The sequence below is a fragment of the Heterocephalus glaber genome, unplaced genomic scaffold (assembly GCF_053883595.1).
Source record: "Heterocephalus glaber isolate CG9 unplaced genomic scaffold, H.glaber_assembly_v1.0 deba00001472, whole genome shotgun sequence".
Lineage (NCBI taxonomy): Eukaryota > Metazoa > Chordata > Mammalia > Rodentia > Bathyergidae > Heterocephalus > Heterocephalus glaber.
The window spans coordinates 31,300,944-31,328,020 of record NW_028258315.1 but is presented as its reverse complement, the minus strand read 5'-3'; the positions used below and the strand labels follow the sequence as shown (position 1 = coordinate 31,328,020).

General features: G+C 40.8%; 1 protein-coding gene across 1 annotated transcript in view; it reads right to left on the bottom strand.

The window, feature by feature from the left end:
• Positions 1-27,077, bottom strand: part of Actn2 (actinin alpha 2) — a 71,877-nt gene that overhangs the window by 32,722 nt on the left and 12,078 nt on the right. Inside the window, exons 2-6 of the mRNA XM_004854605.3 lie at positions 11,233-11,347; positions 10,097-10,216; positions 8,616-8,702; positions 4,931-5,018; positions 2,950-3,028 (exon numbers count right to left, since the gene is read on the bottom strand). Coding sequence (XP_004854662.1) covers positions 2,950-3,028; positions 4,931-5,018; positions 8,616-8,702; positions 10,097-10,216; positions 11,233-11,347 — 489 coding nt within the window. The remainder of the gene's footprint in view (positions 1-2,949; positions 3,029-4,930; positions 5,019-8,615; positions 8,703-10,096; positions 10,217-11,232; positions 11,348-27,077) is intronic.

Below are 27,077 nucleotides of genomic sequence, written 5' to 3'. Positions count from 1 at the left end.
ACCATTGTAAAACTAGTTAAATACACATAAGAAATTTAACAGCAGCGCTTAACTGAAATACTGAAAAACTAGAAGACCTAACATATCTTATTTTGATTTACTAAATAGATTAGCTATAATGAATCTGAAATGGGATGGGATGACAGAAAAATCAAAATTGAAAGTAGTGTCAGGGGCTAGGGATTTAGCTCAGTTGGCACTCTGTCTGCCTTGCAAGCGCAAGATTGTGAGTTCAATCCCTGGTACCAAAAAAAAGAAAAGAAAAGCAGTGTCAGTCCAGAGTTGATTGTAATCAATTTTTTGTTTGTTTTTGTTTTTTTGGTACTGGGGATCAGGGATCGAACTCAGGACCTTGCGTCTGTGAGACAGGCAGCAGAACCACTGAGCTAAATCGCTGGCCTAATTGTAATCAATTTTAACAGCAATGCCATATAAACATTTTAGAAACTGCAATGTCCTGCATTGAGCACAATTATCTTAATACAGTGGAATATCTGAAGAGCACAGGCTTCAAAACCACATTCAATGTGCTCAATGAAGACACCAAACTCCGCGTCCTGGCCTCACAGAGTATAAAATTATTTTCAAGAAAAAAAATAAAAATAAAAATAAATGAATAAATAAACTAACTAGTGATTTAATAAAGCATATAACCATTTTATTGAAATCAGCCATCTCATTAAGCAAATCTTATTCATACTTTATGGATATATTTATAAAGCCAAATAGCTGACTAAAAGCCCTCCCCCGCAAATAAAAAAGACTGATTTTGGCATCAAAAACACAGAGTAAGTTCGATCCCCAGTACCAAAAACCAAAAAAACCACACACAGAGTAATGACTCAGACTTTGTGAAAGCTATCTCATTTAGACTGTAACTGAAAAGAGATAAAATGTGGCAATTAAGTATTTCCTAGCTCAGTCATCTGGCCATGAGACCATGACAGATTACCCAGCTTCCCATTTTCCTGGTATATAAAACTGCAATAACAGTTTTGGAGTAAAGCTCAAATAAATGTATGCATGTGATCTTACATACATGAACATATCTGAATATGTATACACATATATATTTATAACAGTGTCTAATCGAGTACCATGGGAAGTATTCATTCCTATCATTATTATTTTTACCATTTTAGATGGTCAATTTCCACAAGTCTGAATCTTTCGTGATAAAAACTGACCATTACAAACTGCTTGTGAAGCTAAGTCTATCCAGTCCAACTTTTTCATTCTGCAAATTCAATAGAGATTTGTGGGGGGAAACGTACATTGCCAATATGTTTAAAATATTTCAAGGTAACTTGGGAGTAAGAAAACATATGCATGAAAGAGCTAGGGAAAAACTCCACTCCTGACCGCAGTATTGTAGTCTTCATCTGTAGGGGTAAATCAATTCTTCACATGCTCTCTGTGAGTACTGGTGGGGTGGGCAAGTGACAACTCAAGAGACAAGGTAAGCCAGGACACTATGACTGTCCTATGACTGTCCATACTACACAGAGAGGGCAGCATGCAGCAGAGCCAGATTCCACACAGAAACACACAACACATGTGAATGCCCAGCTAAGCATACCAGCACCTTGGAGGAAATGTGTCAAACTACCACTGCGGGGCTGTCCAGTAAAAGCAGGCTGAGCTCTCAGCCCTGAATTTTCCCACAGTATTATTTCTAAGGCAGCGCAGGTCTCCCACTCTCAACAGGCCCTCATCCGCTTTTGCATCACATATTACATTTTAAAACTACTGCAAAGGAATGAGTAAGAAGCTGGGCATGGTGACACAAACCTGTAATCCCAGTACTCTGGGAAGTTTAGGCAGGAAGATTGCAAGCTCAATCCAAGTCTGCACAATTTAACAATTTGGCAAAACTCTGTCTCAAAATTTAAAAAAATGAAGCCAGGCGTGGTAGCACACCCCTGTAATCCCAGCACTTTGGAGGCTGAGTCAGGAGGTTCACCAGGAGTTCAAGGCCAACTTGGACTACATAATTCAAGGCCAGCTTGCACTACAAAACGAGACCCTGTCTCAAAAAAAACAAAAAAAAATTTAAAAACAATCAAAATTTTAAAAATGAAAAATAAAAAAAGACTGGGAATGTACCTCAGTGCTAAGGCCCCGAGTTCAGTCCCCAGTACCACCACCAAACAAACAAAAAAACAAAATGCTGATCTGAGACCTAGGCACACTAAACATTAGGCTTAAAGGAAGAATTAAAGATTTCTGGAGCCGGGGATTTAGCTCAATGGTTCCAGCTGCCTGCCTCGCAAGTGCAAGGTCATGAGTTCGATCCCCCGTACCAAAAAAAAAAAAAGATTTCTAAATTCAATTTTCTAAAAAAACAAATAAAACAAAAAAATTCCCAAAACTTTTCTAATGTGACAACTATCACCTTATCGATAGTGAGACAGTTATGATTAGTTCATTATGTGAGAAACAAGTTATCAATTCTGAGTTAATATATCTGTAAGTAAACTCTCAAGAAAGGTAAAGGAAATTTTGGAATATGTGAAACTTTCTTAGTCCCAATTTCTTTTTTTATTCCTCAATTTTTAAGAAAGGCATCTAAAGCCTTCCTAGGAAGCCAAGCCCAACCATCAAACTTACACTGACAGGGCTCAGTAGGAAGGCTTAGCTTTTGGTCCTGTGTTCCCAAGTAGATGAGTGCACTCCCTGACAGGTGAGTGTCCACCCTGACAAGTGCGGGGCCTCCCTGGCAAGTGATGGGCGACTGGTCTCCCTGACAGGGGAGTGTCCCCTAGCTGGTGAATGTTTTCCTGGCTCTCTCCTGCCATCATGGGAGAAGCTCACTGGCAGAACATGCTTCTCCTGGGGGTCTGGCTGTGGGCAGCGAGGGTCTGTGCAATTAGTGCTGATGTGCTCATTCTCAGGATGACATGCTGAGGACGAGGTGGACACACTGCATGCCAGGCCACCCAGAATGACCTTGTTAAGCTTGGAGTAGTCAATGAGGTCGGGCCGGTGTCTGTGGATGAGGGCACAGAGTCCAAGGCCATCTTTCCAGCTTCGCAGCGTGGAGGAGAAGAGGAACGTGGGTTAACAGAGAGAATTCAGCAGGCACAGTCTGCTCGGTGGGACGAGGATCTTCCTTCTGCCTGGCTTCATGCACTGAGGGAATTGTCCCCCTTCCCTGTCCAGCAAGCTGGTGGACCCTTGGAGGCCCAGCTTCACCTTTCCTTCTGCATACTTTCAGCCCGTTTGTCTCCTCTTCACTGGCCATGCCCTGTGTCCTGCCCTAGAGGGGTCTGTGCTAGCACAAATGAAAACAGGAGGGAAGGTGCCTCCATGGCTGTCTCTGCCCTTCCCAGCCCCTAGGTTTTTTCCACTGTCTTCTCCACGTTCTCTGCTCTGGTTCTCACCCCTGGGGCTGCCCAGTAGTGTCTCAAGGACACCTACAGGGCCCATGTCTGGGAGATGCTCCTTCCAAGGGTTCTTAGGATACTTCAAAAGCCACCACTTGCTCTCAGGTACACCTAGTCTTTCTTCGTAAGTATGTTTTCATTTTTTTTAAAGGAAAAGATGCCAGGCATGGTGGCACATCCCTGTAATTCTAACACTCTGGGAGGCTGAGACAAAAGGATCATAAATTTGAACCCTACACCTGGGCACCTTAGGGACTTAGTGAGATCCTCTCTCAAAAAGTAACTGGGGATATAGCTCAGTGTGAAGTCCCTGGGTTCCATGCTCAGTACTGAAAAAAAAAAAAAAAAAAAAGCAAAGGCATGTAGGGGAGGGGAACATACAGCAAGCAGGGTGGATCCTGATGTCTAGCCTATTTCCTGCAGGCACAGGCACTAATCGCTCCTCAGCCACTGTGGGGTCATGGAGGCTGATGACAGCAGGGCTAGGAGACCTAGGCATAAGAATCCTAGTCCCCAAAGGGTTGGTGGAAGGAGGCCCTTGAAGGAGTTCTAGGGCCTCACTGTTAGAGGCTTCTGCTTATGTGGGGCCAGCAAAAGCCCAAGAAGGTGAGTGGAAGCAGTCTGGGAATTCTGCTGTTGACTTTGACAGAAGGTCACAGCCCTTCCTAGCTCCTTTCATCTGCCCAGTGGCAACTTACAGGGACAGGGAAGACTTCTTGTACCCCTCTGTGTTCATGAGGCTCACTGTTGACACCTAGTAGATGTTCTAATCTCACCAATCTGTCATTGTGGTTCTTCTGGTTTTGTTTTTTTGCTTTTTGCTTTTTGTTTTTTGTGGGGTTTTTTGAGACAGGGTCTCACTATGCAGTTCAGGCTGGACTTGCACTATGTAGCCTAGGCTGGCCTCGAACTCACAGTGATCCTCCTGCCTCAGCCTTGAGTGCTGGAATTACAGGCATGTACCACCATGCCCAGCGGTCCTTCCTTTCTCTCATCAGCCACCAAACTATTTATGTTCACTCACCATCCAAAGGGTGAAACCATAACCAACTCTTCCATTTACAAAGGAGAATGACAAAAATCTTCATGACCAAAGCAAGTGACAAAATTATGGTCTCGTATCATGTCTGGATTTTATGCATCCCATTTCCTATAATCTTTTAAATATTATTTTCCTACTTCTCTTGAGTTTGGCCAGAGCGAAGCTGGTGGATAAGGGACCAGGATACAGCAGATGCACGAAGTCTGAAGTCTGCTAGGGTCCCTGACAAGCAAGCACTCTTCCTGGTGCCTTCTCCCACCACCAGGGGAAGCCAAAGTGAGATGCCCTGCACTTAGACAGTGCTGCCCTCTCCGCATCCCACACCTTAATGGATCTGTGTCCCTTGGGAGCCTCTAAGCATCCAGAAGTCCAAACCTCTGTTCTCTTGCAAACATAAACTGCTGCTCAGATAGGAGGGGGAAACTGGGTGTGAATAATTCTGGTTTTCTTGGTCCTGGGGGTTCCAGGGACATGGGAAGGGCCTCAAGGGCCCTGTACTTACCTAGTGTGGAAGTTTTGAATGTTCACATTTCTGTAAGGAGCAGTTTTCCTCTGGCACCAGAGCAGCAGACCTTCCTTGGCAGATGTTTCTGTAATGAGAGTCAAGAAAATGTGTCCACAGGGAGACACACTGCTTAGTTCACTCAGCTTCTGGATGCCTTTAAAACACCCCTTCCAGGGGCCAATTACCAACACATCACCTCTCCTCCCAGCCTCTGTGGGCAGATGAGAGCTGAGACACTGATCCCAGAGATGAACTTTCAGCGACACTTAGAGGACTTCAAAAGGACAACACGGGAGTAGTCGAAAATGACAACGTAAAAAATACTAAAGCCAGACTTCAGGGAGATTGGTAACTTACTTTTTATTTTATTTATTTTTGGTTTTTTGGGATAGGGTCTCACTAGGTAGCCCACATTGGGCTCAAATTCATGATCCTCCTGTCTCAGTCTCCGGAATATTGGGATTAGAGGTGAGCACCACAAAACCTAGCTGGAAACTTTTTTTTTTTTTTTTTTTGAGATAGAGCCTCACTATGTAGTTCAGGCAGGTCTTGAACTCATCGAGATTCTCTTGCCTCAGCCTCCCGAGGGCTGAGATTATAGGTGTGCCACCATGCCTGGCTGCAATCTGCTCTTTAAAACAAAAATCATAACTGAAAAGATGTGTGGGCTCCCCACTATGTGAGGTGATACTGGGGACATTAACAGTTGTAGACCAGAGACTGTATGTCTCGTGTGAACAGGAGGACTGGGGGGATGTTACCAATTCCTGCCTGCATGCTTAAAATGCTAGGAAGCCTTGACCCCGGGATTGAAATGAATTGATAGAACAATCTGATCTAGCTTAGTGTTTACGTATACAACTTAAAAACACACAAATATAAATCCAATGGAAGTCTAAATCAAAAAAGTACAAATCACACCAAAAGAAACTGTGTAGTGTAGGCCAACTAACTTGTCCTTCATCTTGTTTATAATTCACAGTTAAATAAATAGGATTCCCAGGGGCCACTGTGCCTCTATGTAATTTATTCTCTTACCCAGTAATTTTACAATACTTAGAGAGTTACTGGTAAATTTCAAGTTTGGCCACTTGAGTTTTGGCCAGGTTTAAACACACCAAGAGATGTGGTGGCCAAGACAATGTGCTGCTGACATCCTGTGGCTGCAGATGGAGATGTAGGGTAGGCAACGCCAGCTGCAGACTGCATGCTCTCTGGGGATACATTTCCCCAGGGTGGTTCCACCCAAAGACGGTGGGAGGACAGGCCTTGGAGCTGGGCCATCCTGCCGCTAAGGCACCAGGAATCCCTCTGGGCCTGGCTGCATCAACCTCAGCATTGCACAGCAGACTCAACACTCTTCTTTCCAGCCAGGTCTTCTCCCTGGAGCTCTGGTCAGAGGATTCCTCAGCCATCTATTTTCTCCCCTTTCTCCTGTATAGGCACTTCCTCCAAGAAATCTCCTGCACTTCTAGTTAGTGTCTCATCCCCACTACCACTAATTTGTATGTTAAAGACAAACCTGAATGTGATGGTATTTGGATGAGGCCCTTGGAAGATAATTAGGGTAGATGAGGTCACAAGGGTGGGGCCCCCAGGATGACATCTGTGCCCTTATAAGAGGTCAGAGCGCTCTCATTGTCTTATGTACACTGTCCTACACTGTACACTGTCTTATGTACACTTCCCATACATCTCTCTTTCTCTCCCTTTCCTTCCCATTCACCTTGTGATGATGCAGGAAGAAGGCTGTGAGCCAGGAAGAGGCCCTCACCAGCACCAGACCACAACAGCACCCTCATTTTAGACTTCCAACTTCTGTAAGTATGAAAAAGTGTCTGCTGTTTAAGCCCTCTAGACTATAGTGTGTTTTCATGGTGGCCCAAGGATACTAAGACAAATTCTACTATGTTTTGGAATTTGATTCATAGAGGATGCAAACCTACACAGTTCCAAACAGCTCCTCAAAATCACTTACATAATCCAGGATTCTCCCTTTCTTTGTTTCTGAGACAGGGTCTTGCTACGTAGTAAAATTCAACTGCTTAAACATTTAAATGTAGAACTATATAAGATCTAAGAGAATTACAACAAATGATCACTATTTTTATTTAATTTTAAAATTTTTATTAGTACTTGCTTGCAGTAACAAATTACTTTTATTCAAGCAGGAGCTAAGGAGACATTTTGTTATTTTCATTAGCATAAGGAAACATACTTTAATAGAACTTCATTGTGCAGCAGTTTTCAAGTTAAGACTATTAATTCAAGCTGGCTGTCATACATGAGCCTAAATTGAGGTTTTAATGTGATCATATCTTAGTTTGACTTTTAGGTCACATAAGTGGGTCTCTGGTGCTAAAAGAAAATAATCTCAATGAAATTAAAAGCTAGTTAAATGCATGCACGTAGGCCTCAAGTCACCTGGTATAACATTAGGCTAGTTCTTGGTTCTTAACATTTACTGGCTGATGAGTAAATAAAATCACTGGAAAAAAACCCAAAAAATATAAAACCAGAGTCAGGGCATCCTCCGGCCTGGGCACAATTATAAATAATACCCTCACCACTCCTCACTGATGTACCTGGCTATCTGTTAGGTTACAAAGTTAGGGGAGGCTGATTCATTGGACAATCCACTTGCCCCTTGAACATATTCTGTGGTATACATGTTGTAATTTGAGAGCTAACTAACCAAAGTTCTAATTTTAAGAATGCCAGTTTAACATTCTTCAATAGTACTGAATTTATAAAAGTATTTGGGAATTCAGTGGGTGTAAAAGACTAAAGATTTTTTTCTTCAGTGGCAATCCAAGGATAATGATTCTGTTACAACAATACAACAGTTGTTAGGCCAAGAGACATAGGGACAACAGAGATTTTGGAAAGAGGCAGGGAACAGGGGAGAAGAAGGATTGAGAGGCTGGCTGTTTCTAGTACTGCTAAAAAAGAAAAAGAAATGAAAAAAGGAAAAAAGATGAAGGAAGTGGGGGCAGAGAGAGAGGGAGGGAGATAATGAAAAAAACTTGGATTACAATCAGTTATTTTTTGCACCCCCCAAAAAAGTTTTTGATTATAAGCCCAAAGAACTTTGCCACGGTTGTAAATTAACTAGCATAATAAGAAGTTAAGAAGCTTGATAGGGCCTAGGAATATAGCTCAGCAGCACAGTGCCTGCCTGGCAAGCATGAGACCCTGAGTTCGATTCCTGGTACAAAATTAAAAAAGAAGCAGCTTGATAAATGCTTATTTTATTTTATTTTGGTACCAGGGATCAAACTCAGGACCTTGGGCTTGCAAGACAGTTAGTTGGTGGCACCACTGAGCTAAATTCTGGGCCCAAAATGCTCATTTTAAAATGTGACTTCTGTTCTGAACATATGCTTTTCATTTTCAAAATGACCCCATCCCCACAACTGAAACCCAGCTGCTGGAGTTTTTTCCCACACAAATTATGAAAACTCGGCTTGCATGCCTTTCATTCAATCATGTAAGTGACTATTCAACGTTACAACATCCTATTCAAATGTTAATTTGCAAGCTTGGTTTCCAAATGACACAATTAGACTTTTTTTTTTTGGTACTGGGGATCGAACTCGGGACCTTGCGCTTGCAAGGCAGGCAGTGGAACCACTGAGCTAAATCCCCAGACCCACAATTTGACTTTTAATGGGGGCTTTACCTTCAACTGAAATATCCTGAATAGCAAAGCGCAGGATGATGGTCCAGATCATACCCAGGGTCATTTTCACGTTACCATCAACAATTTCTGTAGGTGAGAAAAACAATAAAGTAATGGAAAGATACCATAATCAGTAACTTTTCCTATGTATAAAACTGATTTCTGAGCTATCAGAAAAGTATATATAGAAAGATCAGTTTATGTTTTTCTAACCATCACCAGTGTGTCTGTTTATAACTGTGGTACAGTAGACCCTTGACTTAATGAATGTGATGGGTTCCCGAAGGCTGGTTGTAACTCAAGTTGGTTGTAAGTCAATACAGCTGAGATCTGGCTGTTTACCTGGGTACACGCTGTAGATAACAAGAGGCAGTGCTTGCTTCGGCAGCACATCTACTAAAATAGATAACAAGAGGCAAATGAATTTTCCATTAATCTAATTAATCCAAGTTGTTAGCATGTCAGACCAGTCATAACTTGAGGGTCCACTGTATTCATAACCAAATATCTCCAGTTTAAATGAATTCTTAGTTAATCATAAGCACAAATCTTGCATATTCACTATCAATGTGAACCAGCCAGGAGTTTCCAGTTTTAAGACTCTATGAGCTAAGGTGTTTTGTTGGGTTTCTTTGTTTTGTTTTTTTGGTACCGGGGATTGAACTCGGGTCCTTGCACTTGCGCAGCAGGCAGCGAAACCACTGAGCTAAATCCCCGACCCTGTTGTTTTGAGACAGGGTCTTGCTATGTAGTTTAAGTCAGCCTTGAACTCATTATGTAGCCCAGGCTGACCTATAACTCAAGATCTTTCTGCCTCAGCTTCCCAAGTGCCAGGATTACAAGTGTGTACCACCACACCTGGCAAGCTAAGGTTTTAAACAATCAAATGCAGTGGACCCTCAAGTTATGACTGGTCTGACATACAAACAACTTGGGTTAATTAGGTTAATGGGAGAGTCGACGGTAGATTCATCTGCCTCTTGTTATCTATAGTGTGTACCCAGGTAAACTTTCAGATCTCAGCTGTATTAACTTACAACCAACTTGAGTTACAACCAGAACCCATCACATTCATAAGTCAAGGGTCCACTGTACAGACGACACAGTCTTGTCTTTACTCTGATTCTTTTTATAGACATCCCCAGCTGGTGGGACCAAGACTCAGCTGTGCATAGGGAGATACAACTAGTCCCTGGGGCCCTCTCCAGATTCCCAATCTCTTAGAATGAGGAGGTCATTCTCCTTCTATTAATTAGGTCATATTAAGACATTGGCACTTGTACATTCTTCCTTTCTCCTGTAATTGCTATAAAGAAAATGCAGTGTTATATTTGACTAGTCTTTACAAATAAGTCTGGAGCCTGGTCACCTAGGGCCTGGCACAAGGCTGCCCAGATCATGGTGGAGGGAGGAGAGAATTAATGTTGCAGGCTACACCCTTGGCTCTGAGGCCAGTGCAGACCACATGTCACACCTCTCACCTTCAGCCCCAATGGACACCAGTTTCACCCCCTTGCTGGCTATGTAATCCAAAGCCTTGTTGACATTTGCAATCTTGTGGAACCGCATTTTCCCTCTGTCAGGTTTTGGCAACCTTTCCCCTATAGGAAGAAAAAAGAACAGTGCAGACAGAGTCACTACTTGGTGTGGAATCAAGATGCCAAAATTCAGAGCCCAGGGTTTCCTTAAGCAGAAATGGTTACTCAAATGTTTCTAACATGTCCTGGTTTCTCTAAATCACAGGATAGAGGGAACACTAGACTTAAATGGGATCAAGACCAAGTTTATCAGTGAAGGGCCACAGGATTAAGGATATACACTTTTCAGGTTGGTTGAGTCTGATTTAGCCCAGCAGCCAACTTTCACATGTATAAAGAGAGAAATCTGTAATCCTCCCTGGAGCATTTGGAGTTGCTGGCTCACTGTTCAAGGAAGTTGGGCAGCCTAATTCAAATCGCAACAGTGGCTGCCAGGGCCTGTCTTAGACACCTGGTTATGAAGATATATGGGTCAGGGTAGACTCACCACCCTCCTTCCTAGGCACACTTCTGCAAGAATGATCCATCCTGTCCAAGTTGAACCAGCCAACTGAAACTCAGGGCAAATCAAACACCACAGAGAGCTTAACTCATGTGATCAGAGTGCTGTTAACATGTACACTGGCACTCTGGATACAAGATGATTTCTGGAACGCACACTAGCTAGGGTAAGAGTGAACAGGGAAGCAGGGTGGACAGTCATATAAATATCATTTTTTCTTCTCTTATTTTCTTTTCAGGTGGGTAGTATAAGCATTACTTTAATAAGTCCATTTTAAACAGAATTCACTCCTTTTTCTTTAGAAGAAAAAAATAACTCCAACCAGAGTTTGCTCTTTGAAAAGATTTTCTTTGCCAGTTAATACCATGTTCTTGCCCAGCCATGTTCAAAGAGAACTTCCAATGCAGTCCTCTTTAAACAGATGCTGACCTACTGATTACACATTTTTAAATACAGGAAGGGGGTGGGGCCAGATATTTAGCTCAGTGGTACCACACTTGCTTCACAAGTGCAAGGTCCTGAGTTTGATCTCCAATACAAAGAAAAAAAAAAAAAGGAAGAGGGTATGTGCGCCCACCTGAGATGACTTCCAAAAGCAGCATGAGCTTAAGGCCATTCCTGAAGTCTTCTTCGATGTTCTCAATCTGGGTGCCAGCTTTCCGCAGATGGGAATTACACCAGGCTGTGAAGGTCTGCAAGGAAAATCAGACTTGCTAAGCACAGGCCCATCCATTCACCATCAGAGCCCCAGTTGTGGACAACTCTTGACACCTGACACAATTTGGAGGGTCTAAGAGCTGCCTGTGCCTTCTACAGAAAGCCGAATGTAAGGGAAAGAACTGCAAACCCAAAGGTAAGATTTTAGTAAAATTTCTTCCTTGGAGACAAAAACTCATGAATTTGCTATTTCAGCTTAAGGACTGTCTTAGCTAAAAAGGCCCCCACATTTAGACCTGTAACTTCACCTTATGAAAAACTCTTTTGTAGGAAAGAGACTAAATTAGGATGTGCTTTATTCCTTGCATGCAACAAAAATAAACTTGCTTGCAGAATGGATGCATAAATAATGTTGAAAGAATATTCAAATGTCTTTCTTTAGAGCAGAGGTGGGCGACACTGTGTAGCAGAAAGGAGAGGCGAGGCAGGACCCATAACCACTAATTATCAACAAATAGTTTATCTTGAATGAATAACAATTTTAAGCTCTTAACTAAATCAATTAAACAAATTTGCAGTATAAGCATTTGAAAAATAACAACAACAACAACAACAACCACCTCCTACCAGCCTATTCCAGGCTGTGACTTAGATTGTGGATTTCAAGTAGAACTAGATGCAGCCTTGAAGGGCTCACCATACAGTCAGGTTACAAATCACTAGGGGAATCTTTAGCAGAAAATGGACCATGTATTAGTGGGATCTAAAGTTATTCTGTTTTTTAAGCTTCTTTGGCTCCCACTTGTGCACTATTTCCTGCCAAAACCAGATTAGAAATGCTTCTGGCAGCTGCTGACTAAGAATGCAAACTGTCCCCTTGTATTACAACAGCTGCTGGGCTTGGGGACAAGTGTCTGACATGTTAAACTGGGGATGGGGACAGGGGACACACGAATAGGATTTTTCTTCAAGATGACAAAATAAATCTCTTACAGAACATTTAAAATCATTCCCAGCAAGATTAGGAAAACACAGTGTCCATAAAAATGATTTTCCTGAGTAATAAAGAGGATTTTCATATGTAATACTGATTTCAAGAATTACGTGATGGCATTAAATTCAAGGGCCAAAAAGAAAAATGTAGGCATTTCTTGGATTTACAATAATAAATTTTATCCTGAAAGCCTAAATAAATGTTTCCCTTAAAACAGATCTGAACTTTAATTAGGTCTAAACAGGGGGACGCTCTAGCTCTGTATCTAACCAATGTGGCAGCCCTTGACCACTTGTAGTCAAGGGCTTAAAATGTATTTAAGCTTAAAATTAATTAAAATGAAACAATTATTTAGCCCCTGGGCTGCACAGGCCATCTTTCTAGTGCTCAGGGATAGGGTGTGGGATGATGTAGCTGTAAAACATTCCCATTGTCACAGAGTTCTAGACAGCATTACATGAGATAATGAAGGGTTGGTTTTATGATTACTATAAGAATCTATTATTTCCCTTGATGCATAGAAGCTTTTCAATTTGATATCTCATTTGTTGATCCTTGGCATTATTTCTTGTGCAATCTGGGTTCTGTTCAGAAAGTCACTGCCTGTGCTTATGTCTTTGAGTTTTACCTATTTTATTTTCCAGCAGACTAAGTGTTTCTGTTTTAATATCTAGGTCTTTGATCCATTTTTATTTTACTCTAGATAGGGTGAGAAAGAAATATGGGTCTAGATTCAATCTTCTGGACATGGATAAGTAGTTTTCCCAGTACCATTTATTAAACAGGCTATTTTTTCTCCAGCATATGCTTTTGATTCCTCTGTCAAAGATTAGATGGCTGAATGTGCCAAGGGTTGTTTCTGCATCCTCCATTCTGTGCCACTGATCCATGTGTCTGTTTTGATCCCAGTGCCATGCAGTTTTTACAGCTATATTTTTGTAATATAACTTGAAATCCAGGCTTATGATGCCTCCTGCTTTCCTCTTATTGTCTAGGATTACTTTTTCTACAGAATGGGGAAATATTTTTGCCACCTATTCCTTGAACACAGAAGTACTATCTACAGCAGCGATGACAAACCTTTTAGAGCTTTTAATGACACAAACAGCTCACTGCAGCACATGTGCCACAGGTTTCCTACCACTGATCTAGAATATATAAAGAAATTAGCCCCCTAAAAATAAAAGACCCAGGGAAAAAATGGGGAATTGAAATGAACAGATACTACTCCAAGGAAGTACAAATGGCCAGTAAGTACATGAAAAATGTTCAGCATCTTTTTCCTTTAGAGAAATGCAAATCATAACAACATTGAGAGTCTACCTTACTCCAGAAAGAATGACTAACATCAAAAGCTAAAAACAAATGTTGGTGAGGTTGTGGGGAAAAAGGAACCTTTCTACATTGTTGGTGGGAATGTAAACTACTACAACCATTATGGAAACCAGTATGATGACGCCTCAAAAATTAAAAACAGAAATTTCATTCTACCCAGCTATACCCCTTCTAGATATCTTCCCAAAAGAGTCAGAGATATTATATTACAGTGATATATGCATGCTCATGTTTATAGCAGCACAATTCACAATAGCTAAATCTTGGAAATGTCCTGTTAAGTACATCAACAGATGAACAGATAATGGAAATGTGGTAAAAAGGATTAAGATATGATATGTACATGTACCAACTCCCCATGATGAATGTAATGATTATGTAGTGCACACCTGTACTAATCAAATTTTTTAAGAAAAGAAACCCGTTATTCATTTAAATGTCAATTATATGTATTTAACTTTCTGAATGGATAATATATTTCCATGGTTCAAAAATCAGGTTGAACAAAAGAGTAGAAAGTGAAGAGTCTTCCTTTCACCCTTGTTCCCTCACAGTCTGGTACCCTTCTCCAGAGGGAGCAAAGGACATCGGTTTTCTATGTATTCCTCCAGACACAGCTATGCATGTAGGAACACAGACATACAGGTAGCTGTTTTGTTTTGGGTCCCTTTAACACGAATCATAGTATACACCTTGTTAGGTATTTTATTTGTTTTATTCACTTAAGAAATGTGACCTAGGGCCGGGGATTTAGCTCAGTGGTTTCACCGCCTGCTGCACAAGCGCAAAGACCAAAGTTCGATCCCCGGTACCAAAAAAAAAAAGAAAAAAGAAATGTGACCTGGAGATCATTCCCCATCAGCATAGATCAGATCCTTTCTTGTGGCTGCCTAGTACTCTACTGGACTGTACAAACCACACTTCATGTTCCCTATGAATAGATATTCAGGTTGTTTCCAGATAATTAAGTTCTTATAGCAAAAGACATCCCAGCCCCGCCCCCCCCTTTTCAGTAAGCAAAACTGCTTCAAAGTGTCATTTTTTTTTTTTTTACTAACAATGTTGAGACTAATTGTATACAGGACATTCCTCATTTAACAAGTGAGTTACATTCCTGAAACAAGGTCCTTCATTGGTTGCTAAATGAGGAACTGTATATAGTATGTACATTACAATATTCAGAACAAAGAAATGGTCAAAGGAAACTCCAACTTGATGACTTCGCTTTTATTTGCATAACTCTTAAATTCAGTACTGTAATGTATAACAAAACATAAAACTATAGTACTATATTGTACAGTATAATCAAAAAAAATTACAGTACTGTATAAACAAGGTATACTGCACAAAAAAGACACTGAGCCTCTAAAAATAAGATGTACAGAATTGTACCAAAAAAAGATGAGTTGTAAGTTAAAGCAGCAGGTTATAAGTCCCAACAGTCATTAAACAGGTAGGTTGTTAAACAATGTTGTGAAAAAGGTACAATGAAAAATAGCAGGTTGTAATTCTTAAAAAAATAACCAACAGAGACAAAGTATAATGTTATAAACATTTACAGAGTTGCTTCTTTATTTAATTCTGCTTTAAAAATACAAATACAAGATGTAATTGAAATATAAAGTAAATATTTACACTTTTAAAAATTTATTACACTAAAAGATATATTGCCATTAATCTCCCTCAAAACATTCCCCTCACTTCATTCATTCTTGCCACTTTCTGAAGCAGTTTTGGAAATCCTCTTTTATGAGTATTTTTTTGGGGGCTGCCTCAATGCCCTGAACTGATTCAAAATATTTATGGAAATTTTTGCCACATAAAAACATCACAGCATGTCTTCATCCACCTTATTCACCAGATCTGGCACCATGCTACTTCTGGCTCTTTCCCAAAATCAAAATAACCATGAAAGATAAATGTTCTAAATGAATTCAGGACATGGGGGCAGTCAGGCCAGCGCAACTAAAGATATGCACAAAAGAGGATGTCCAGAACTGCTTTGATAGTGACAAGAATGATGGGAGAAGTCAGTTCAAAGTGAGAGTATTTTGAGGGGGGTTAACAGCAATATGTCTTTTACTTTAATACTGTTTTAAAATGTAAACGTGTACAGTATTTTTGGATCACACCTTGTATTGCTAGTATAAGTCACTGTTCCTTGTTATCTGATTATTTAAGAGCCTTGAAATAAAAGTATCAGACATCCTTATGGACACAACTCCATGGCCATTCAAGAAATTACAAATGTCTCCTGACTCCCATAGTAGAATACCATGAAAGACTACCTGATAGTACCTTTTTATAGCTATACCTCCAATGAAGGTAATTTACCATAGATAATTGATTCTGTTGTGCAAATTCAGAGAACAAATTTAATCTAGAAGGTCAATTTACTTAGTTGAGTTAAACCTAATGGAGTTTCCCTATCTTTAATGAGTTCTTTTAAGAGCCAAGAAGGTGGTGACTAGCCAACTTAAACATGGAAAAAAGACTCTTTCCTGTGGTAATTGCTTGCAAAGAGGCGAGTGCATATTGAAAAGAAATTTTAAGCTCTATTAGAATGCTTAATTTTCATTCTTTTTATAGTTTTAATTAGCATGGCCCAGGGAGACCATTCCGATGTATTTCCCATCACTGAGGTTTCTATGAAAAGCCTTTTGATCCAAGATGAGATACAAACAACCACAGCAACAACAAAAACCCACACATGTTGCCAGAGGCTTGAGGATTTTCTTGCTGTAGCAATGGTAACATGCATCTTAAGGAACATGGAATGCTCAAATGGAAATCAAGGTAGTTCCACATGATTTTGGAGGCAGGTTTCTTGGTTCAAACCAGATTATCAAGCCATATATCCTTTTCTACTTTTCCTACTTTTTTTTCTTGGTACCGGGGATTGAACTCGGATCCTTGCGCTTTCAAGGCAGGCGGGTGAACCACTGAGCTAAATCCCTGGCCCTAAGCCATATGTCCTTGCTGCATGGAAATGGCACTCTATGTATCAGAAACAGACCATGGAGGAAAGACACCAATGTCTTCCCACTCCATAGATAACCCAGAAGCTACCAGGCACAATAAGATCTTCCAACATCCTCCCTTGCTTCCAAGTGAAACTCTCCTATTCCCCATTAGTTGAGAAATGCAAATGTTCTGATACCATCTCAAAAAACCAACACATAAAGATGTTTCAGAGCCACACAAAGGTGAGTAGGATGGGAAACTGCAAAACCATTTTCACCAGAAATAAAAGACAAATGTTCTTGGTCCTTAACAACCTCCAAGGAATCTAAGATAAAGCTAACAAGGAAAGCACTGAAGTCAGAGAGAAAAGAAACAATTGCAGTGGCTGATGTTTTCTCACTATGTACAAGAGATGACCAAAAAGTATGGTGAATTTTTTAATCTAAAAAATTTATTACAGTAAGACCCCCCCTTAAAATACCCTCCCCCACTTCAACAACACATATCCCAACATTCTTGCCACTTTCTGAAGCAGTTCTGGAAGTCTTCTTTCATGAAGGTCTCTACAATTATATTTTTAAAAATGTGGTGAATGCTGCCATCCAAAAGAAAAACAGACTCATAAAAATATGGTGTGTCCTCATCCACTTATTCACTGGACAGGATTATCTGTTAGCAAGAAGTGCCATCCAATGGCAGGAAAGAATAATTCCATCTTTCATGGAGGACTTGCGAGCAAAGTCCTCAGTCCATGGGGCCTACAAGATTGCTGCCTTTCTCCCAGTGAAATTATGGAGTTTTTTTTGTACTGGGGAATCGAACTCAGGTCCTTGCACTCTTGAGGCAGGTGGCAGAACCACTGAGCTAAATCCCTGGCCCCTCCCAGTGATATTGTATCCCAGGACAATTAGCACATGTCCTCAACAGAAAAGGTACTTATATCCTTATTGAATTGGTGAAATCAGCTTGTGTTGTTCAGCTGCTATGCATTTGAACTTGGTTTCTTTCTAAGTTAATTAGGCCTATTGGTATTCTACTTGTTCCATGGGGTAAAGGTGGAAAATATATTTTTAATCAAAATGAGTTATGTCTATGATTATGTATATCATTCCTTTTTGATCACAACACATGCACAATCCTACCTTGGAGAAGTGGGAGGGAGTAGGTGGGGACACAACTGGACAAAAACATCAATCATGAGTCTGACATACTTCTCTCCACGAGTCTGGTTCATCTTTCACTTATTTCTTTTGGCAATAAGGTTCTAAGCCTGGACCGGCTCTGGTAAGACTATCTGTTCAATCTTTTCCCTTTCATGTTCTCCAAACAAAAAATTTGCCAACACATCCATAAATTTCCCTCATCATTCTTTAACTAGCCTTTTCTTTAATAACAATTATATTCTCTGAAATGGAAACTCACTAGGCTTTCCCAAATGAAATGATCTGGGGTCTGCAGCATGACAATTAGAGGAAGACAAGCCTGAAAAACTTTTCACATCTAAGCCCACTAATCATATGAAAGATTTGTCTTCCAGGTAAAAATGGCATGGGGAACTATCAACATGTTCTATGATTTTGAAATTGCTTCTTATTTACTTTCCTCAAGGAATCAAGAAGTCCATTCTGTGGTTCTAATCTTGCCGTGACACTTGTCCCAGCCTCCATCCTGTGTGGCAAAACAACCAAGTCCGCAAGAGGAACAGGGAGGACAGGCAGAGCCTGGTTCAGCCTACAATCATGGCTCGGAACTCAAATTCTATTTCTGACTCTGACACCATGCAATTATTTGCCCTTCAAGTCCTGATGCTTTCCCAGTGATAAAAAAGGGTCAGCAATTTCCATGATCAGCATTATGAAAGAGTTCAAAAGGTTACTGAGAGAAAAAAAAAACAACACACACATGGGCTGGCCAGTGCTACCTGGCAGAATGGCTCTGAACAACTCTCACACAACACTACCAAAAACCGCAATTCCATTAAACCGATTTTCTAAAACAAAAAGAAAAAGCCCCATTTACTTTTCTATTTGTAATGATGAGTCTAATAGTGTCTTCTTTTCTACTTCACACAGTCTCAATTTGCCAAGATCACTTCTAACGGCTTTCCTGGTTCTTTATAATTGCTGCAAAAGCAAGGGTGCTCCAGGATGCTGCACATGTATTTAGAATGTTCGAGGAAGATGGGGAAGGCAAGTTGGAGCTGCTCCTCTGAAGCAGAGGGCCTTGTTGTGACCTTAGTTAAGGAGATTTGCTCCCCTAGAGAATAGGTGGCCTAAGTCTTTCAGAGGGTCTAAATTCCTGCCATCCATGCGGCTGGCAAAAGCAGAACTACTTGGTTCACTATAAAGCTTCACATCCCCCAGCCAGAAAGTCCCTACCCATAATATGTATCACAGGACAATGGCATGGATGAGTCTCACAAATGCAGCAGCACCCCCCCACACCCATGTGGCCCTCCAGACCCATGTCAGAAGCCAAAAGTGTGGCCTTAAAGCTAAATACTCAAACAGCTATCTTGAAAACATCTACAAAAAAGTGTCTCTCAGCTCACAATAATCTTGGAGATGGCCTATCTGTCCACTAATAGATTGGTGAGTAAATAAAGATGAGTGAATAAAGAAAACATGAACATCCAGAAGTCTCGAAGAACCACCTCCCATAATGAAGACTGAACAACCATCCTATTGAAAAACATCTCAACCCCTCGAGGTTCTTAAGTGCCCAGATATACCTTTCAACTATTCACACAAAATTTTAAAATTTAATCAAAGCAAAGAGAATGAAAATGTAAGAATGTTAATTCCTAAAGATCCTCCATGTGGGGGAACAAAAAAAGATCCTCCATGTGCTAAAATCAATTACTGGGATGTCCACTTGGGGCCCTGATGTTCTCATAACCTACATAACTAGGCATCTGACCAGATAGGGGGCAGCCCGTTTGTTCTCTACCCACAAATCTCCAAGATCCTGTTACAACAGCTCAGTTCAGAATTCATGAATACAGCAGCTCTTAATCTGAAGTCAGGCTCTGTGACCAGCTCAGTGTTTGATTTGGGCAAGTCAGCTCATCTCTCTGTGGCGTGTTTCTTTCCATAAAGAAAATGCTATTTTCCCAGTTCAACTAGTTTGCAGGGAAGTACAATGAATCCTAAGAGTCTGGAAAACATTTTGCAAATATAAATACCATAGAAACACAGAAGAACACCAATGGGCAATGGCAATTCAAAGAAACTTGCTTTGGGCCTTAAACCAAAGAGTAGGGCAAGATGACTCCAAAAATGAAGACAATCTCTTGTCACAATGTAAGCCTACTTGAGCATCAGAGATACTCTGGCTCCAGTCACTAAGGATAAATACAGTGTTGCTTGCCGCAATTCATAGGAGACTGCTCCAGAGATACAAGAAGGTGTATGAGGATCCAAGAAGCCAGAACGCTACCAAGTTTTTATCTTCTCCACATATAGCACAAGTATTCCCACCACTGTTCAGAGAACAAAGAGTATCATTCATGTATCTTACTTTTCTCTAGGAAGAAGCTATTCAGAACATCAGATTTTGCTAACAGGGAATAAAAATATTTTGCCCATGCACTTAAAAAGAACCCTTATTACTAAGGGGGAGGACAATTAAAATAATAGGCTACATTCTAATCAAGACTTGGTTTATGAATATAGCAGGTACAAATAGCCTTAAGCCTTGTTAAAAGGCAAATCCCATTGCATTCCATTGGATAAGGAAGACCACTTCATTGCCCAGGCGTTTAGATGCCTGCATGTATCCACATGGTGAACCCATGACCCACAAGTGAAAACAGCAGCCTCTAGTGCTGCCTCACTCGCCTCTGCCTCACCCAGAGAACCCAGTCCCCAGCAGGTTCCACTGCACTCATACTTACCAAGTTAAGGCCTACTCCAATCTCCACTACTTCAAAGTCTAAGCTGCCATGACCTATCGTAAATAAATTGAAACTTCAACAGTAAGAAATGCTGCTTTTAACTTGAGTTCCAAAGGGCAGTGATACAGGCAAATTAAATTAACCAATGACAAAGCAGGAGAGAAAAAAGAGAGGCACCCTTTTTTTCTGTTGATTAACTCCAGCAAACTTCGCCTGTAAGCAGGACTCCAGAATTCTTTCTATCCAATGCCTAGGTATATAGGTACAAAACTCTTACACTGAGGGCCAGGTAAGCCCACAAACACCTCAGGTTTCCAGAGGCCTCTTTATAATTACCACTTGAAGATTCTCAGAAATTCGGGCAAAAGTGACACACAGAGAAACAGGAACCTTTGTTTTGAGTTCTGGACAGCGCTTGGAACATGGTAGCTTTCAAGAACCATTTGTTAGACAGGCAGCAGAACTACTGAGCTAAATCCCCGGCCAAGAACCATTTGTTGATTAAAATCTTACTAGTGGGGCTTTCTGGGAGAGATCAAAGAGGGTGGCCATCAGATTTTTTTTAACCAAACAAACAAAAAGAGAAGTTAAAAAAAAGTGTATCTGTTAAAGTTGTAGGTTAAAAAAAATATATTATCATGTCAAACTTTACTACAAAATTCTTAAATTTTAAGAAAGACTCTATAAGTTCGTTGAAAGCAAGCAAGCAAACAAGGCCTTGCTAAAATAATAAGAGACCTCTTTGCTGAGTGTCTAAAAATAGAACACAGCTAATGGATGATCCTTTAAGTGCGCAGGTTAAAGATGGCTCTCCCCATGGATGTGAGCGTGATCTGGCTGTGACATCTGTCACCCCATTGATCGCCAGGGTTGATTTGGCTGATGTGGCTGACTAGGCAGGCGTCTCCTTCCTCCCTCGCCACTCCACGTGCATTCCTTTCGAAGCTGTGCGCTAGGTCGAAGAAGATGACCATCCCCATAGAGGAGGACAGTTTCAAGGGTATACAAGTAGCTGGGCTCCCCTGCTAAAACCTCCACATAAGCTCTCAAGATGGCTCTCCCCTCATTTGACAAGAAATCTTACCAGGTCTGGTTTTAATCAGAAATTTTAACTGTGAACCTTGGGCTTCGGGTGCCAGGGTCACGAGACTGACTTCCATTTAGTCCACAGATGCTTCAGAATATAGAAAAAGAGGTGCTAAGCTCAGGTTGTGTAGCAGGGCAGGAAATGCTTTTGAGGGTTTTCAACAAAGTCAAATCTGGCCCAGACTAATTTTGGTTTGAGAAATACCTCTCTGATATATGCAATCTTCCCCAAAACTTCCAGAAAGGATGGACCAGATTACAACCCCGAATCTGGAAAGGGGAAATGGCTAATATATGGCTATGTCATATAGGGAAAGAGCTGAGCTCCAGTGGGAAACTGGGGCATTGTCCACAGCCTCCCTTTCATGCTCTTTTACCACTCTAAGTTATAGACAAGTGGTAACAACACAAAATCACCTGTCTATAGACATGCAAGTCAATTCTGTCCAGTACAGGAAAAACCCCTCCTCTTCTTCCCATAGAAAAGTCTGCCTCAATTTAGACATTCATTTAAATATTCCTCATCTGTATATGTGTCTATCCTTCAGGTGCTCTTCTGATGGATTTAAGGTCTCACTAGTTGTCTGAGTTCAGTATTATCTTTTTAAAAGTATTCACCTTTACAGTTGTACGAGAGTCATCATTATGCTTTTATTTGAAAACTGTCTTTAATAGAGTCTTTCTCCAAGGAGGTCAACATTCCAACAAAGTAAAGTATTCACTATTCCAATCTAAGTCTTGCCGATTTTGATGAAAGCAAACAGTTAACAGACAAGAATGATATGCAGAACTAACTGAAGTTTGTCACTTGCTGATCCTAAATTGTAGTGTACCTCCTTTGTCCTGTGGAACTGACAACAGTCCTAAGTAGAGGCTCACTACATTCCTTTTCCATGTCAGAATCTCCCTTTAAAACCCAGTATGCAACCCCATATTCCTTCTGATACTGATCACCATAAATAATACTGGATTTGGGTTGAATTGTTTAGCATTTTTCACTGTTTCATAAAGATCTTACATGTATCAAGAAGCTAAAATATTTCTATCTGTTAATTTCCTCACTGCTCAAGAAAATTTCCTACCAACATTTTATTACTGCTTAAAGGAGTCCTTATTACTCATTCTTCTAATTCTTATCTTTCAGCTGTAATTACTCATCTCTACCTCTCTCTAATCCTCAAATTAGAGGTAAGTAACCTAAGGACATCAACTGCTACTGAGCCATGGATTCCTGATGTTAGTTTGCAATGCAAGATAGCTCTATTTTAATGCCAAGGGATGTTTTAAAATTCTTAAAGCAAAATTTTAATTATTACAAAAGTATGGCATTCTCCCTTCTAAAGCAAGGTTTATTTGGGAACCTAGTGAAATCCCTCACTTTAATTGCAATCCAAGAGTGAAGAAAAGAAATATGCAGATTCTCCCCAAACTTATTTTAGGGGCTGGAAGCATATGTTATACTAATCAAATCAAATATCTTCAAAATCAAATTCTAAGTCACTTTTGTTCTAAACAGGTTTTTTGTTGTTGTTGTTGTTTTTAAAGCAGTAAGCTCAAAGAAGCACATGAAAGCTACTGGTGCCTGGTCATCTGAGCCTGAAGACAGGCTGAGCCAGGAGCCTGACTTAGCCACTAGCTGGGTGTTCTGTGGGGTCACACCTGCCTCCCCCAAGCTGGCACAAAGCACATGGAGAATTCCTCTGGGGACTATGGTAAGCAACCATATCAAGGCGCCCAACAAACAGCCTTCCATATGATTGATCCTCAGCTATGTTTCCCAAAATAACTTGTTCCTGTGGAGCCTGGGTAATTATGCACAAGATGTGGCTTCATGACAGGGCACAGTCAACTGTTGATCTGTTCTAGGCAATAGCACCACATATTGTACTTTGCTTACCCTCTTCTTTCTGGTGAATTCAAGTGTAAGGAAAGCCCATGGATTCCCCCCCCGCCCCGCCATCCCACTGGCAACTGGGGAAGCAGCTTGCACGACACAGACAGCAAAATAAATATTCTTTAATTCAAGTTCACCATACTGTTACTATTTCCAGGGACCCAAATAAATGGCTGCCTACACAGAGGGATAGAAGTATTCATTTAGAAGAAAACAGCTCTGTGTAATACACCATATTCTCTGCCTTGTGGTCCCAGACCACAGTCAGGTACATCCACAGATTTCCCTACATATGGGGAGAAACCCCATGAACATACGGGGTGAACCCCAGTGAGCATATGGGGTGAAAGGAAGCCAACTTCATACCAGAGGCAACCAGGCTGGGATTTCCCCCGTCAAGAGGGCTCCTGCTGCTTGGAAAGTGTTCGTGAAAATATAAAACAAAGTTTTTGTGTCCTTAGCCATTTCAGACAACTAATTACATACTATGGTATAAAATACATACACATATGCTTTTACACTATAGCATAAAGCAATCTAGCATGCACTACAGCAAAATGTTAACTCTTCTTTAGGTTGTGACTTTCAAAAATTTCTTACCTATATATTCAACAATGAACATGTATTCCTTATGCAACCATTTAAAAATACATCTTAACAAAGCAATTCAAGTATAGCTCAATGGCAGAGCACTTGCCTAGCAAGCATGAAGACCGAGGTTCAATTCCTAGCATCACAAAGACACCAAAAAAGTAACACCAAGGGGAAAGTATATAACATTTGTTAGCCTAGATTCATAGCCTATTTTCCCACTTCCTTGATTATCTGTAATTATGCTGGTTAGCGATGCTGCGTTAATCCTCTATACTCCTATATGGAGAGGGTACACTATTTAAACTGGACGTAAGTCAGCAATCTTAGCTTTTTGAAGCTCGTCGCTCAATGAAATGATATTTTAATGTACTTTTAAAGTTTTACATCAAAATTCCTATTTTTTTTTGGTACCGGGGATTGAACTCGGGTCCTTGCACTTGTGCAGCAGGCAGCGAAACCACTGAGCTAAATCCCTGGCCCAAAATTCCTATTTTGATATCACATTTTAAAATCCTAATGGAGCAGGCTCACACTCACTGTCTGAGTTCTAGGACTCAGCAGAGAAATCCTCAGAGTCCTCTGTATCCAGTTACCTAGATGCCAGTTACAGCAATAGAGCACACTGTCACACACCAGGCATCTCTGACATGGCTTTTCCTGATCTCCGCCCAAGTCCTTAAAGGACACAAGTGACAGTCCCGCTTGTGTCTCACCAAGGAAATAAGGGAAAATAAATGCCTCATTAATCATGATTTTACCATAGTAAACATACCTATGTTCATCTCACCCCCAGATTTTCAAGTGTCTTAACACAGACTTCTCCCCCTCAACTGGAGATTGATCCCAAGACCTCCGACATGCTAGGCAAGCCATCTACTATTAGGCTACACCCCATCCCTTTTTATTTATATATATATACATTTTTTGTTTGGTTTGGTTTGGTTTGGTACCGGAGATCAAACTTGGGTCCTTGCACTTGCAAGGCAGGCGGCGGAACCACTGAGTTAAATCCCTGGCCCTATTTATATATATTTTTTACTGTGAGTCAGACTCTCACTAAGTTGCCCAGGCTGGTCTCAAATTTGCAAACCTCTTGCCTCAGTTTCTTAAATAGCTGGGACTATAAGGAATGTACCACCATACTAAAGAGTCAAACTATTAGAAGCACAAGTCTAGAAAACTTTGATAATTGATTCAGATATTTAAGTAACTCTTAAGTATTTCAGATGTGCAAAACAAGCACCTTTAATGCCTAGCACAAATTAATACAAAATTGTTTGAAGTATGAGTATATATATTTATAAGACCATACACACAGCGTATAAAATACCAAAAGAATAACAGAGACATACATTTTAGAGGGTGACCTGGCCCCCCTGTTCCTCTAATCACTGAGCTCACCCCACCCCATAGCTATCTGCAAGGCTTGGTCTTCTAAAAGATTCATGAATTAGGTGATTCAGAAATTACTAGAGTCCTGGTATACGCATTTGTCTAAGTATTAGAAATTTAACTTCACCAATGTTTACATTTTTTAAAGTTCAGAAATAGGCCAGTACTTTGAGAAAAGGCATCACTACCCCATGTTTAAATTAATCAGGTTTCAGCATTATTTTGACCTTATTTTTCCATGAGGTGGCCTTACGTACCTCTTAGTGAGGGTGACCAGTTGGTGTTTAAGCCACTTCTAAGAGTCAAAGGAGATGCTATTTATATTCCTCTGGGACAACAGCCACAGGCTGGGATTGTCCCAAGCAGACCTGGATGTAGGGTCACCCCACCTCTGACGTTACTCCTCCCTCCATCATTTCATTTCACAAAGAATAGGGTCATGAGAGATAAGTGCCTTGCCGAAGGTCACAGCTACTGTGCTGCTTCTCATCCAATCGCTCATCTTTTAAGGTTAAAAGGAATTATGGAAGGAAAACTGCTGTGGGCAGGTAGACTACCATTTCTTTTCTGGGGCTACCCTGGAAACACTCATACCTAAGAGGCTGGAGGGCTGCTGTGTCCATAAAACCCTCAGAAGCAGTCTTGGCAAGACACCCCGCTAAAATAACCTTTCCTGAAGAACCCTTTCATGCTTGCTCTGTTCCTTCTTCTGGCTATACTTGGGAGGTGGATGAAATAAAGATGCAGAAGTATCAAATTCAGCATCTTCAGACATTTTTCTCAATTCCTGACTCAAATTCACACCTGCTGCTTAAAGCAGGAACAGCAGTGGCCAGAAGCACCATGAGAGGACCAGACCACAAGCTTTACGGAGGGTAGGGTCAGTTTGCAGGATCAGCCCACAGCAGGAGGGAACTACTCCTTGTGCACACATATTTCCTTACAGTACTGATGCTCAGGGCACTTGTCAGCTATCTCTCATATCTACAGGACCCTAAAAGGCCAGGCTTCTGCCAAAGTGCTTTCTTGGTACAGCTCTACACTCTTTTACTGAGCCTGAAATTTATCAGAATTAGACAACCAGGTTATTACCTCAAAAAGATCACCTTTAAAATACAAGGTGTGATCAAAAATTACAGTGTGTGTTGAAATTTTAAAAATTATAGTAAAAGACACATTGTCACTAATCCCCCTCAAAATACTCTCCCTCACTCCAAACACACATTTCCACTTTCTGAAGCAGTTCTGGAAGTTCTCTTTCATATCTTTAGTTATGCTGTTTTAGCTACCTCAATGTACTGAATTGATTCAAAATGTTTACTTTTCATGGTCATTTTGACTTTGAGGGAGAGCAAAAAGTCACACAGAGACAGATCTGGTGAATAAAGTGGATGAGAGCACAGTGTGATGTTTTTATGAGCCTGCCCTTCCGTTGGATGGCTTTTGGTAGCAGCATACACTATATTTTTGAACGTGAAGACACTTTCAAATTAGGACTTCCAGACTTGCTCTCAGAAAGTGGCAAGAATGATGGGCTAAGTGTGTTCAAATTGAGGGAGGTTTTTTTGAGGGCGATTAATAGCAGTATGTCTTTTACTATAATAAATTTTT